A 15,995-nucleotide genomic window follows, 5' to 3' on the forward strand; every position below is an offset into this window, starting at 1 on the left:
TATACAAAGTAAATTGAATATATCCACGTTCTTTTCCACACGACTGATAATATATTAATGTTTTCAAGCACGGAAGTACTAGCTACATCTGGTAGACAGAAAAGAGGAAATGCTTAAAGTAACCTGTCAACATTGAATTTTTCGTGACACTTTCACAGTGCATTTAAAATAATGAAATGATTTGGCATTCGTTAGATCAGTGCCAAGAACCTTATAAGCCAATAACTATCAATGGAATAAATAAATAAGACGACCAGGGAAGCCATGAGTGTGAATTTTATTGGTAAATCAGGAGAGATCCGAATGACATTGTATACATCATCAATACTTAACGAGTCAATAACACATTCAAAGAGCTTATTCATCTTCAGGAAAAATATACATATGAACAATGAAAGTCATTTCTCCTATATTTTGCTCTAGTCGGTTCTTGTATGAAAAGACCATTGGTCTTCTTGCATGACGTAATGTTTTCTGATATACAGAAAATAAACAACAAAAAATCCTCCGATAAGTCTGCTCTCTAAATCTATGATATTTTCTTTTACTTCTTGTAGAGGATATTTCCTTGTCCGATACGAATAAAAAGTTAATGATCACAAACAATAATGGATTTCACGTGTTGTACAACTCTCAGACATTGATTGCGTCTCCACAGAATTCCCGAAAGCCCTAATGAAAAGTACACAATTGTTCTGTAACGCTGGAGTCAATATTGCACAGCAATATAGTCACATCCTCGGATTAAATCATGGATTTCATGCAGAATGGGAATACAATGTTCAATGATTAAAAGCAGGACAAGGAACTTCAATATCCACCACAACGCACCTGTAAAAGAAAAGTCAATTTAAATGTAAAATGAAACTAGCACAAGTCATTAAAACACATATTTCAGCTTCATTAAAGGCTTCCAATCACAATGGGCAGAGGTTTTGATTAAAAAATAGTTAATGTAATGATATATATTGCAACAAACCTTATAAAGGGCAACTGGAGTTCCGAGTCATATATTTTCAGGTGGACCTTCCACCTTCATGCCTTTTCAGTGTTCTTCAAAACATGCTTGACCATTTACTCCCACGACCTGTTATAATAGAAATAAGTTGAAAGAAATATATGTATAGGCATTGACATATTTGGCACTCTTTTTCATTTTTACGCAGAATGCATTCTGAAACAATAAATCATTTCTTTTACCTTAAGCTACGGTTGCTCTCATTCGCCACCAGGATTTCACTCGTCGTAAAGGTGAAAATGTAGGAACAACATCCGGAAGGTTTCTCTTTTCGGGAATTGAGATAGACTTTGTAATCCTACGTTTCTGTGAGCTAGAGTAGTCTTTGAAAGATGCGAAAATTCGATCCCATATAAATACACGAAGATCCTGTTTATAGTAATCACAGGGAGTTGTGAACCGGATCATTTCCGGGACCTCCGTCTCATCCAGGCGAATAGGAATAATTTTTCTTGCTTTGGCACCTATGAAAATATATGTAGTTCTTTTTAAAAATCTAAATAAAAGCCATTAAAAAGTAAATATAATAATGGTTATTTAGACAATATCTGTACATGTAGTTTGTAAAAGTATCGGCGTATACTAACTTGGAGACATAGCGTGGGCAATTCGGAGTTGAAACTGAAATAAATCACTTTCTTGTGATGCAGACGACACAACCACCAAAACCTTCTTGCATCTGTGGAAAAATTAAAGTACAATACAAAATGTTAAAATCAAAAGTACCGTGAAATACATAATTAAAATACATGCTATTCTGATTTTTCATATAAGTTTTCGTCTAATTTACCTTTTCTCTAGATTTTCTGCAGTAGCCACGGCTTCAAAAGAATCGTCTGCATCATCTGTCCATGGTACATAAAGCCTGAGGTTGTAGGGAGGAGATGAAAGTACTCTGGTCATAAGACTGACGAATTCCTGGTCTTTTCCGTGTGGATTATAAATTACAAAAGCATCGTATTCAAAGTTGTCCATTGCTACTGGAAAATAAAAATTGAAACATGTAATCTCCGGATATCGCAAACTTTGATTTTTATTTTCTATACATAAAGTGAAAAGATATAAAAGTTTTACTTTGGACTGCAGTGAAAAACCAGCATACCTATCGATGTCTATTCGTAGATAGAACAGAAGAAGATAAATCCGATCACTGCACACTTCAAGATATGGGAAGACTATGACCGATGTGTGGTGTTTGATTCATATATATACATGTATGCCGTGGCGTTAAACGCCGAACGTCAAAGTCAAGACGAAATGTCGAGATAGCGATAGGCAGGCCAATAAGGTGAAAGTTGAAGACTGGCCAATAAGATACGGCTTTGTTAGAATATGTTATCGATAGTGCGGTTTTGCGGTTTTGATATATTCGTAAAGTATATGTTTTATGAATGTAAAAAAGATATACATTTCATATTCATAAAATTATGTTACTACAAGCATGAATGCATATATGAATCTCAAAAGGTCATCCGGAATTTTTTTCCACTTTTGTTTTCAAAGGTTGATCAATGCGTTATCATAGAAATCTACATTGCTAATCATTTAAAACAACGATGTAAACTACATAAAAGGCGGGAAACCACCAATCAAACTGGGTTTTGAATGATCAACAAACATATACTTTAGAAACCATCCGAATAACAATACAATAATGTGATATTGATTGGGTAATCTATTTTTATAAATGATAACGGTTGTAAAGAATGTGTCTCGAGAGAAATTTGGTAATTCCGGAAAAGATAGATCAAGCATGATACACGGTGCATTCCAGTGTCACCTTGTTCATGCAAGGATGAAGACTTTTGGAACACCGTGAATCGAAGTCTGGAAGAACCTAGGTTTGACCTGCGCTGGTGCCATGGTATTGCAATGAAGTTCTTATGAGGACAAGTGACCTTATCAACGAGACCAAATGTTACCTCTTGGTTCTTCAAAGTTTTAATTTTAAAGCAATATTAGCTGTCATTTTCGTGTCGGAAATTTTTGTTGTAAAATTGTGGTTTACTATTTCAATGACAGAGAAAAGGGTTTATAAACTTTTGTTATTAGTATTTGTGCATTTCTATATAATGAAATATATTCAATAGAACGGAAATCTTTATTTTGACGAAATTTTAAACATAGTTTTAATCTTATTTATGATTATGGTCAAATTTACAAACCAAACTATCATAATAGCTCATTTTTACAACTTCATAAAATTTTCAGATTTAAAGCTGATATAGCTTCCTATGCAATGCACTTATTCTATTATGATAAATAACTACAGGGTAACTTTAAACCACTAGAGTATTTCCCTACCCTGGCCCCTGGAGACAACATTTCAACAGAATTGAATCTACACTACATGACGATGCTTGCATTTTTTATATATTGTACCCTAGTTTCCGAGAAGTTTGTCAATTTCAAACTCCTATTGAACTACGGGGGCCATGATGCGAACAATCTTGAATATTTACATATCTAATGTTTTGACAGGCATTTCCTAATCACGATCAATGAGTTGCAGTTGTAAACAATGCGCATATGAATTTTGATAAATGTAGTAAGTCTTTTTTAGCGGCTGAGTATTCCGACAGAAATGAAAGTAGAATGTAAATATAAGAAATGAATACACTACTGGAGGATGCTAATATATAAATATCATAAGGGTGATGTTGTAATAGATTTTCTGATGTATCAAACCTTTGAGGCCCCCTTTTGAGGTCCCGTCCTGGCCCCGGATATCATGATTAGTAGGTAAGGATAATCACATTTAAATTTGATCAATTGAAAATTAGTAAATTTTCTGACAAATCTTTTTTAAAAAGATTTTTTGACTCATACAGAGAGATGTCTCCAATTGTAGGTGAAAAGGCACAGTTTTTGTGTTTTTTGTTTATACATATGATGGGCGTAAAGAGGCACAGTTTAAGACATATGCTAGGCGTGAAAAGGCACAATTCTTGACATATGCTGGGCGTGAAAAGGCACAGTTTTTTACTTATGCTACGCGTGAAGAGGCAGTTTTTGACCTACGCTAGATGTGGAGAGGTGCATATTTTGACCTTCGCTAGGTGTGAAGTACATTTTTTAACCTACACTAGGCGTGAAGTACATTTTTTGACCTACGCAAGGTGTGAATAGGTCGTAGTGATTAGGGTTCTTTACCTACGCCTACCGGGACAAGGGACCTCCGTTATTAAGGTCTTATGTCCGGAAGATCCGCCCGTGACTTTTACGTCTACTGCCGGGTATTTGGCAAAGAAACAGTTAATACCTAAATGAAAAATCTCAAGTTTGACAGTGCGCCCGGGATCGAGACCTCCGGGTTGTAAATGAAGCAACCTAACCGCTTCATAGGTATTTTGGGAGCAAAGTCTTTAATGCAGGTATGATCTTTAATACATTTGGCGTATTTAAAAAGGTGTCCTTTTAATTTTTTTTATTTAGAGGTATTATCAAAACAAGCCAACCCTAAAGCTGAATAAACTTTCCCGTCACGGAATTGTCTTTTCCTTTGTTCCATGTGGTTTAAGAATTGCAGCTAATGAACTCACAGAATAGTGCTACTTTTACTCCTTTTTTATACCCGGTTTCGAATGCTTTTATAAGGTGCCTATTTTAAAATCAGTATTACAAAGAATAAATATATTTGGTATACGTCCTTGCTGTTGGTTTAATACGAATATTATTTGCATGTATTTCTGCGATTGCTTATAGCTTGATCGATGCAATAAGTTTAGATTCCGTAATTTGAAATTCTACAATTTGTGGGACTTCTATGGCAAAAAGATATAAATATGATAAAAATTACCCTTTCATATATGTATTCATACACAGATTATGAAATCGCTCATACATGTACTTTATCATCAGATCAACTAGTAGGTACTATGTATGAGTGAGTGTTCATTCTTCTTAATCTGTTCTTTTTGTTTGTTTGACCCATATGGGTGTATTCTGCAATAAAGTATATATAATTGAAGTTTTGGAAGTAATTCTCGATGGATTTTTCACTTCAAATATTGAATGCATGAAATGTTTTTTCTTTAAAACAGTTTATATCTAATATAGCTTAGGGGGAGATGAAATTTTGGCACTCGTGTGGGACATTGCACTCGTGAGGGTATATGTCATCATAATTGTCATAAACTACAATTTAGTGCAATGATGTAAAACATACATTTATTGTATAACGAAAATATAGCCTTGTATGGGGGCGTCTGCACTTTTTCTGCGTCAATCACGGCTCCTTTTAAAAAATCATTCCCTTCATCAAATATTCTTGTATTTTCCTGAATGAAGACCTAAAACACTCTAGATCTCGGTATAAACGCAAACGGTCTTTGTAATTGCATTAATTAAATAAAATGATATCGCATAAAAGGAAAAGAAAAGAAAAGAACGAATAACGTCGAGATTTAAAAATCAAATAAGATTCTGTGACACCTCGTGTTAACATATTTTCCGTATTTGTATAATCCTGAGAGAAGCGTGCAGGAAAAGGAAAGGAATAGAAATGATGTCACATTTATTCAAGGATGTGAAATTTCCATAACGGATGTGGAAAAGGTTACTCGTGGAAATACCATGCCATTATGTCGCAATACAGAATACATTATGTTTTGTGTGTGTGTTTGTTTGAAAGTTTCCCTGCTGTGTATTTTGATATCGTCACTGTTTTTGCTACTAATTACTGAAATTAAAATCACAAAGTTATAGTGATTAGTGTTTCTTATTTCACGTCAGCCAAACCCAGCGAAAAGTCATAGGGGAAAATTAGGTAATGTATGAAAAATAGGATCAACGATAAATAAACAAATAATTATGAGGATATTAGTAATTTGACTGTCGTTGAACACCAACACATATACATTACTGTCAAACGATTCCTAAAGCCGATCTCACGTATATATGTTACCTAGGTACGAATAAGTTATGCGTTTGGCTTCTGTGGTTCTGTAGTTAATTATCTCCTGAATATCAATGGTACGATACAAGAAGGGTTACTTCTATGACAGTTTTTGTTGTTTTGAATTGGGTTATGTGCGATACGTCTTTTTGAAGTTTTCCGATCTACCTATTGGATATGTACTTTTGTTAAAGTTATTTTTCTTTTAAAAAGGTTCCTACATGTCGGTGTATTCTACAACAACAAAACTGAAATAGTAATTTAACGGACCCGTGCGTCATTGCACTGAGTATTGAAACTCTTTCATGCATATGTGATGTACCTGTCAATCAAAATGTCACTTTCTTATATAAGGCACGTGGAGACGTGTGAAGGAGTTTGAGGTCGTGCGTCATTTCAGAGGACGAACAGAGTGTAAATATTATTTGAACTGGACATTTTCATTTTGGGATCAACAATACTTTACAACGATTGGGTAACTGATATTTTCAAACCGGGAGCATGCATGCATACAATATAATGAGAAATCATTGGATATTTCATTTGACTTTTTTTAAGCTGCAGAACATCATTTGCATGGTTTCTTGTCAATTTAAGAATACGATTATTCCTATTTATATCCTGCAATGCTTAAAAAGAATTTACATATGTGCATACTATAACAAATGTAATTTTGCATTCATTTTTAACCTCCCCCCTCCCCCCAAAAAATCGTTGAGAAGAAAGGTTTCTTTGAACATATAGATATAGTGTAGTTATTTCTCCATATAGATATAGTGTAGTTATTCCTCGAACAAAATGATTGACAGCTGGGGAATGGGAGATACAGAATCCCCCCTTATTTATAACTACCAACTCTAAATACAGTTATAGTCTTTGTAACCTACATCCACCACATAAATGCTTTATAAATTGTGCAGATGCAACACGTCCTGAACACATAAAAGGAGCCGGAATGAAAAGGTAAAGATCAGTCTCATAACTCCTATAAAGAATACAAAATTAAGAATAGGGCAAACACGGACCCCTGGACATAACAGAGGTGGGATCAGGTGCCTAGGAGGAGTAAGGATCTGTTGTTGACCGGTCACATCTGCCGTGAGCCGTATTTATTGATCGGGTAAACGGAATAATCTTAAGTTAAAATCAGTATCTGTCGATTATCCAGCTAAGTTGGGGTTAAAAAACCAAGAAGTCTCAGCGCATGTTTTGAGATTGATGACATATGCATCCCCTTACCTTCCCACTATCTGCGCTTATTCCACAAAAATAAATAAATAAAATAAAAAAAACCCCACTGTAGTATTGGAAATTGAGCTGGGTCATAAAACGTCATGTTTAACCCAGGTGTTGTGTTTCCTTGACTATTAATTGCACCAGCTTCACTCTTGACAATATTACTAACTATCATTTCAATTAACATAGCTGTAATATGTACCGAAATGTATAGTTGATACATGTATTAATGCAAAAGATGCAGGAAATGGAGGGGGTGAATGATAGGAAGTAAAGAGATTCTTATAAAAGATATATCCTGTTTACGTAGCCATGCAGCACGTAGGGATTTTGGGATGAATTATGGAACTGCAGTTGGCATTAATCATATATAGCAGCCTTGCTTTCATGTCACAATACATATTACTGTAACACAACAAGCTAAATAAATGTAAAACTCGTTGAGCTTTGTCGCGTTTTCATAAGCTTGCAAGTTTCATATCAATATACATGTAGCATTACTAAACATCGAGTTGATATATTATGTATGCATCAACGCTTTTGATATTTCATGAGGTGGCGGATTGAAATGTAATGTCAATTTGTTAATGGATTTGTGGTAATCTTAAAATTTATCAGTGTGAATTTCATCCAGCTCTTTCGTTTACTTCAATAGGAAATATTCTGGAGGAAAAAAAAACCCACACTCGAAATCAATGTGAAAGAGAAGCAACACTATAAATCTATGAAATTTCACTCTGGTTACAAATAATGATAACTTAAATCTTTAAACAGTATAATATATAAAATTTTGATAATCTAGAAGATGTTTGTAATATCATACACTTTTTAATTTCCAGATTTCTGGAAAGTCTGTGAAAATATTCTAACCATTTCCTCCTTTTCTCATGAATATGCTTCATAGATTAAGTTACACAGACTACGTGGTGTACTGTACATCATGTAAGCTTTTAGTTATTCTGACATTTCAACAAAAGAAAACCTTTGTGTAAAATTGTGGCGTGTTTGATGACCTCGACAATATTGCGGGCTATAATGTAAGGTCTTTTATGTCCTTGACAAAAGAGCGGGCTATAATGTAAGGCCTTTAATGTCCTTGACAATAGAACGGGCTATAATGTAATGTCTTTGATGTCCTTTGCAATAGAGCGGGCTATAATGAAAATGTGAATACCAATCTTAGAACTCCTATAAAATAGAGAGTTAGGCAAACACAGACCCCTGGATATACCAGAGGTGGGATCAGATTCCTAGGAGGAGTAAGCATCTCATGTCGACAGGTTACACCCGCCGTACTATATTTTGATTTATTCGTAGTCAGAATCAGCGTGCCAAGAACGCCCTAAGAATCGATATGAAACACGTCAGAAAGCATTTGACTCAATGATTTGTTGTTTTGGCAAACTAGATCATTATAACGATCATAGAATTTGTGAAATGCTGACTTTTAATGAGACTGTTGAAACCCCAGTGACATCAACTTATTTGTCAATAGTCTGCTTCGATTTAAGAATTGATCACATGCAGAACAAGCACTTGCATATGGAATCAGTTGAGAGATATAAACACCACATGCAGGTGATAATGGAATATTGCCACATAAATATGGAAATTGACGATGAACAATCTGAAATCATCCCGTTTACCACAAAGTTGAACTGTTAGTTTACCGTTAACATCTATGTTCTATCCTGGTTAATTATCAGACCACAAATACGTCCTCCAGTTACTTTATGTAATGTCTTTATTCATATTCAGGATATCAACAATATTTGCCGCATATCTGTCTTGAAATCTTCCCCTTAAGTATATATGCCGTCCTTTCGCGGAGATCAAATCATTTCTTCTGGTCTTCCGAATCTAACTCCGTATTTCTTTTCCCTTTCCTAGGAGTGATCTTACTGATGATCTATGACAGGTACTCCGTATCAGAAAGGTCATTTTCTTCACACGCTGAAACTAAATATTGAATTTAGAGGGAAGATGTGTGCTAGTGTCAGGATTAATTTGAAGTGAATGTTTCCTCACAAGCAAATACCAATTCATTATTGTCTGGACGTAAACAACGTTTCACACTCAGCTAATACAGGCTTTTAACAGCTCACTTTTAGATAAACAACCCCACTAGTCTTCTAGAGTCAGTGCTTCAACACAAGTATAGAATATCCCCATCCACAACGCTAGTTCTGCGATAAACAGCCAATGAATTATTGTATTGGTAACAAGACGTATTGAATCTCAAGTCCAGTCAAATGTCCTCAAGCTTGATACACAAAGCTTGCTAACTTTAATTGGGATACATAAACTGTAAAGAATTGTTAATTTTAATTGGGATACATAACTGTAAAGATCTGCTGTATTTCCTCCCACCTCGCCCTGACTTTCTAATTTGTCAGCTGCCATGTCATGTTCAGACGGATCACTCACACAGCAGGTATACAAGCAAACACAACTTTTCTTGTAAAGTTGACGGTAGCAATCAACTTTAGCACATGTTAACAATTATGATTCATTTACACTTACTCTCGGTAACGGAAGCATTAGAGGCGTTCTTGATGCCACTTACGAACTGTGAATTTTTGTAGGACTCTTCTAACTTCTGCAACCGGTCGTCTGATGGTTGGAGCGCTCGCTTCGCAACCGACAGGACCGAGTTCATTATTCGATCACGGTGCCACGTCAAATCGAACAGGTCTTTCGGATATGACCTTGAAAACAGAGGTTACGAGTCACAATAGGCGTTTGCAAGATAAATAATGCTCACTGCTATGGTCGTAAGCAAGTGACTTGCATCTTATACCGGACGCTAATCACTGACGCGGCGTCTGATCGATAATCGACCCAGTGGTTGCATGGCCCTAGAGACCCGGCTACGGCGACCATGGCTAAAATTAAAATAAAACATGTTTCATTTTTCTTGAATGAATGTGTATGAAACGCATGTGTGGTACAATTATACCCATCATTGACGTCAAAGCAAAGATATAAAAGGGCCCACGGTGGATGTGACCGTTCAACAGGGAATGCTTACTCCTCCTAGACACCTGATCCCACTTCTGGTGTGTACAGGGGTCCTTGTTTGTCCTATTCCTTATTGGAAACATGAGAGTGATCACTGTTCGTTATCTTCACCCTTTTATTTCAAGTATTCCTTGTGTCTAAAGAAATCATCTGATTTAGAAAACTCGTTCTTCTTCTTGAAAATGTGGACATTGTTTGAATTTAATAATTCTCATTAGTAAGGATATGTAACTTTGGAATCGAATAAGTCGTTTCTGTGTTCAGTGCACGAAAACATTTTAAATGTATGATATATGATACCGTTATGTTACAATGGGTTGGAACAAGGCGAAACTTACAATAAAGTGAAGTAAAGGATATATTGTATAGATCCCACAACAATGAACCTAATAGCATTGATAAGGAAATAAACCGACACTCTCAAGGTGTAACATGGCGGTCTCATGTCGTGTTGTAGAGTTGGTTTTCATACCCTTGATTGTATTAATAATCTCATCAAATGCCGAGGAAAATGGCCAGCATGACGATATCCAGGACACGGCGCTTCTAAGAGATATCGTATATGAATTGCGCAATACTTTGAAAGTTCAAACCTCTCGCTTTGGACTTTTGAAGAAGAGGTTATTAGCTTCAGAAAGGAAAATCAATCTGCTACTCAGTGACAAAACGCGCAATGAAAACGTTATCAATGAACTGACAAAGCGACTAACCAAGATCGAGTCGCACGACTTCCCACCTCAGCAAAGTTCAGAGTTCAAATATCTGAGTAACTCCAGCGCCGAGATCCATGACGAGTTGAAAAAAGTGGAAGATGAAAAGACACGCAGTGGTAAATATACTGTTCATGTAATGTTTTAATTCTGTGTTAAGGCATTAAGAAAAGGGGGTTTAATCTCATGTCTAACATCGGGTTTAAAATCACCACAAATGGAAATGAGGTCTGCTTAACTTGGCTAAATATACCAGTAAATGTACCAACTAAAGTAAAACGATAGATGATTCCTAAATAGTACTTCTACTCTTTGTACTAGAAAAAAATGCGTTTTAAATTAATGCACTGAAAACAATAGTGTTTCATATTACAAGCACTTACATTGGAAAGGGAAATCGTAATTCAATGAAAGATTGGCACGGATGCACATTTGGTAAAAATTGGTCCAACAGTATGTGAGAAAAGGTTGAATTTTTTATAGATATAAACGCACAATTAATAAAACAGATATCAGTAGGTCAACTGGATCTTTTGGTGATCTCAACGTAATTCTTCATTGAGGTTTGCGACGAGATTTCTACCTGGAAATCTAATCTACATCAGCCAAAGAGAATTATTGTATACAGGGTTGCAAACAGTTTCGCCCAGACACAGTTGTGTAGATACTAGATAGAGAAGAGAGAAAACGGTTTCGCCCATTCAGTCTTACATTTGCTCACTGAGAACGAAGTCCAAAGGTGCAAAATTAAACAGGAGTGAATATTTCCATTTATCATATCTTGGTACTGCGTGATACGGGTGACATCACAAAGACCAATATCAAAGACCGGTCCGAAAATCCATATCGCGTATTAGACCAATGCCGGTGCCTTTCACTTTTAATGTTGGGCTTTTGGAGAAGGAATAGTTACCGCCAATTTTAGAGGTCTTAGGTTTGGCGGTTGCGAAGCGAGCTTTAAAAATCACCTGTATGTAAAATGTTCCACCCTTTACATGAGATTTGCAAGAACTGCTATTTTAGGTTCCACTTACGGCAAAAACACCAGGTATTCTTCTAGATATTCTAGTAGCGCGCTTTCCTACTCTGTATAACCTCTCAATATGTTGTATTTTGCATTTTAATGTTTGTCTTCATGGAATGAACATAAAACTTTCAACAGACTCGATTTCAATAATTTGTGAGCTCATTGGATGAAGACACACATTTCCATGTATAACATATCATACTGATATGTGGCGGAAGATTGCAAACTGGGCTAAAATATTGTGGAAGAAACTAAGCAAGTTTGACATTGGCGAAACCTCGATGAATTTACCATTAAATTCTTTTAAAAAGTGCAAGTAGGATGACGTTTTCTATTGCCTTTCTTTCAGTTCGGCTTTTGGTACCTCCTACATCAACCTCTGCGGCGTCTCCTATTGCTTTCTATGCTTACATGTCAAACAACCTACTGAGTCCAGGCGGCAATCAAATATTGAAATTCGATTCCGTCAAAACCAATGTTGGAAATGGATACCATCACAATACAGGGGTATTCATAGCTCCAGCTTCAGGATACTATGTCTTTACGTGGAACGTTAGATTTATGCATAGCATACACTCTGCAGAGCTTGTAGTTAACAACGAAGTTTATGGGGCGTTATATATGGATTATTCTCCATCAGTTGATGGCCATGGAACCGGGGTAGCTGTAGCTCACGTTAATACTGGCGATGATATCTATGTCCGGATAAGAATTCAAAACTGCATAAATCAAGGTGCAATTTGGAGTGATCCTTGTGGACGTTCTTCATTTGCGGGATGGAAAATCTAACTCGTTTTCATTTCTGTTTTTATGAATCAGGGGACAATAAAGGATAAATTCTGAAAAATATAACATTCCCTCCAAAATAAACAACATCATGTAGTTTAGTCTAAATCGTAGACATCTTTACATACATACCGATTAAGAGATAATGCATGGGGAACCTGTGAAAGGTTCTTTTAAATGGTAATTGGCATCCCAATGTATATTCATTTTAAGCTGCCGTAGGTTGTCTTTGCCATTACGAAGTTCCTTCAAACAGGACGGTAAGAAGGAATTTCAAAGGGAATGTGGCAATGAAAACTATGTTTGAAATAGTTATACTTTTGTGCAGATGTCCCTATGAACTTGCCAAACAAGGAACGTGAAACTAACTAACAGTGACCAATCTCGTAACTCCCATAAAGAATGGTAAATTAAGAGTAGGACAACTATCTAACTTTCTAGTCTTAGAAGTGTGTGTTGAATTTCTATCCCAATGTACTTTAAACAACAATAACACGGGAATAGTAAAGATTGTGAGAATTATCTGACATATCCAGGAGCTGGCAATATAAATTATAAAGGTAGCACGATAAACCCGAAAACGAAATAATATCGGCATGGCTTTCTTATGTGAACCAGCTTAATTATATACAGAAGACAAGATTTCTGAAGCTTCAAGATATTTTTTTGCTAATATATTTTAACAGTGATTTCTACTCATTTTATATGATATAAAGTGAGTTAGTTTAATTTCATTAATTAAGTTTCTAAGATGCAACTGGTCAACAGAGGATGCTAATATTGAAGAAGATTTGACCACGCTCTATTTTATACACAAGTTTGTAAAACTGATTATGCTTTGGAAATGATAAAGTTTAAAATTGGTTTACATGAAAATAAATAGGAACAACCTATAAAACCCCTCATTTCAAACTAAGACAGTTTTCCTACCTGTCACCTCGAGGATTATGAAACATATTATCAGTCTATCCACAACATTAACCCTGGTCGCAACGTTTGAACTTTATGCAACAAGGGAACCGTATGGGGTTATCTGAACGGCCAAGGTCAAAGCTCTGAGACTGATAAAGGTCAAGGTTATTTATTAAAGTCAAATAATTCACAATTGAATTTTGCCATGATTTTAACCATAGTATTTCACTTGTACCCTCCTTTTCACCTATTACTTACGAAGCAAAGTTAGATTAACAATGGAATGGGGAGTAAACATTTATCTCATACATGTGGCGTATATTGCAAGTGTAATCAATCTCGACAACAGCTTTACTTACTAAAGTGCCTCAGGATTTCCTATCGCCCTCAGATCCAAAGAAACCACGTGAATAAAATCCAAATACACAAACATTAGTACTTTTAATTGTAAATTGTTGATCATTATAATAACGCTGCATTAAATTATTATTTTCATTGATCGTTTATGGCGTGTAAAACGTTGCACTATTATACTAATCTTCTTATTCATATTCGAAAACTTGTAATTTATATTCTAAAGCATATCATTCATATTCGAAAAGTTGTTATTCATATTCGATGAATTTATCATTCATATTCAAAAACATGTTATTCTTATTCTAAAATGTGTTTTTCATATTCAAAAACATGTCATTCTTATTCGATAAATTGTTATTCATATTCGATAATCTTATCATTCATATTCAAAAACATGTGATTCATATTCGATAATCTTATCATTCATATTCGATAACCATGTCATTTATATTCGATAATTATGTTATTTATATTCGACAATTTTGTCATTCATTTTCAATAATTTTGCTATTCATATTCAAAAGCATGTAATTCACATTCGATAATCATGTCATTCTTATTCGATAGTCATGTCATTCTTATTCGATAATTTTTTAATTCTTATTCAATATAATTTGCCTTGTGAGTAATATTATCTGTTTGTAAAGTCTCTGTTCATTCGGTACATGTATGTGAAAACGAAAGTAGATTATGGTATTACCATATCTGGTAGTAAGTGTACATTCTTTATGTTAGTAATACGATGAACATTTACCAAAAGTTTATCAATCAATAGACATTCATTACCTATGAATGTGCTGCGTACACGTGGTCCAGATATGGTAACACCATAATCTATTTTCGTTTTCACATACATGTACCCAATGAGCAGATATCAAAACAGTATATATATCCTCTATAATTGATTGGGTGAATGATGTCACCAATGGGCCTCCTCTTGCTCGTGTTACTGATTTTGTTTGTTTTGGAAGTGGTCTGACCCTCTACCCAAGGAAACGTGTAGCAAAATCAAAACTATGTAAACCAACAGACGACGTACATTTTCAAAACTCAAAACCAGAAAACAAAATAAAGGTTAAGCTGATTTACATTGCAGGACGTCTGCCTGTATGATACTGTTGTACTCTGGGACAGAAATGTGTTATACGGTCGATTGATTCAAATTAATAGAAAACATGCAAACCACGCAGAACTGCTAAATGCTCTCCTAAAAAACAGAAAATGTGGCGACAATCTAGGAAATAGAATTTATAATCGGTCAAGAAGAACGCTAATCAAACCCATCTTATTGAACGATTTATGACATCCGTTACAGAAAACGATATTTTTTATTACCTGCAGTTTTAAGGGAATTAGTATTGTTAAAACACACCTAATTCAATTTACCTGTCGGTTGGTTGTATATTGTTTAACGTCATGCTCGAAAATCTTTCACTCATATGGAGACGTCACCAATGCCGGTGAAGGGCTACAAAATTTAGGCCTATGCTTGGCACTTACGGCCTTTGAGCAGGGAGGGATATTTATCGTGCCACACCTGCTGTGGCACGGAACCATGGTTTTTTCGGTCTCATCCGAAGGACCGCCCCATTTAGTCGGGCCTTACGACAAGCAAGGGGCTATAGAAGACCTAATCTAACCCGGGTCCCCATTGGCTAATGTACACCTACACTGTATATAACGTTCCGTATTGTAATCTTCTGCCAAACTGATTAAAACTCGCACTATTGATTTACAGAGACGTTTCCTCTTATCATTAAATAACGCTTATCACAGCTTTTTCTTTAAGGTCATCTGAGTCACTCAATACAATAGAAATGTAAAGATAAGAAAAGTGTTTACGTTTTTGAAAATAGATGAGATGTTAATCCCGCTTCTGACAAATTTGTAGATAATTGATTGGATAAAAGCTAATCACATGACGCCCTGAATTTTTTTCATATTAGGTTTCCGTCCGGAGGCAATCGTAACTACTCGGCTATTTCCGTGACCGCAAATGAAAATTACCGGTTATAGAAAATGACAAGCAAG

The 15,995-nt window shown here is 35.4% G+C and overlaps 2 protein-coding genes across 4 annotated transcripts; one reads left to right on the top strand and one right to left on the bottom strand.

Annotated features, from left to right (window-relative positions):
* Positions 1-261: 261 nt before the first annotated feature.
* Positions 262-2,217, bottom strand: LOC125647808 (myeloid differentiation primary response protein MyD88-like). 3 transcript variants are annotated; one of them, XR_008795965.1, is made up of 6 exons: positions 2,121-2,217; positions 1,809-1,995; positions 1,606-1,697; positions 1,201-1,482; positions 980-1,087; positions 262-831 (listed from the first exon to the last, which is right to left on the bottom strand). XR_008795965.1 is itself a non-coding variant. In XM_056140448.1 (4 exons), the coding sequence occupies exons 2-4, from the start codon at positions 1,991-1,993 to the stop codon at positions 1,202-1,204; spliced, it is 558 nt and encodes a 185-aa protein (XP_055996423.1). In that variant the 5' UTR covers positions 1,994-1,998; positions 2,121-2,217; the 3' UTR covers positions 262-1,201. The 3 variants fall into 3 exon arrangements, 1 of the variants encoding a protein (XP_055996423.1); XR_008795964.1 differs by having other exon boundaries at positions 1,809-1,998; XM_056140448.1 differs by having other exon boundaries at positions 262-1,482; positions 1,809-1,998.
* An 8,336-nt stretch (positions 2,218-10,553) lies between these two features.
* On the top strand, positions 10,554-12,750 carry LOC125647805 (uncharacterized). The gene is made up of 2 exons (XM_048874626.2): positions 10,554-11,001; positions 12,259-12,750. Exons 1-2 carry the CDS (start codon positions 10,605-10,607, stop codon positions 12,696-12,698), a joined length of 837 nt encoding a protein of 278 aa, XP_048730583.1. The 5' UTR covers positions 10,554-10,604; the 3' UTR covers positions 12,699-12,750.
* Positions 12,751-15,995: the final 3,245 nt, after the last annotated feature.

Source organism: Ostrea edulis, chromosome 6 (assembly GCF_947568905.1).
Source record: "Ostrea edulis chromosome 6, xbOstEdul1.1, whole genome shotgun sequence".
In the NCBI taxonomy this organism is placed as follows: domain Eukaryota; kingdom Metazoa; phylum Mollusca; class Bivalvia; order Ostreida; family Ostreidae; genus Ostrea; species Ostrea edulis.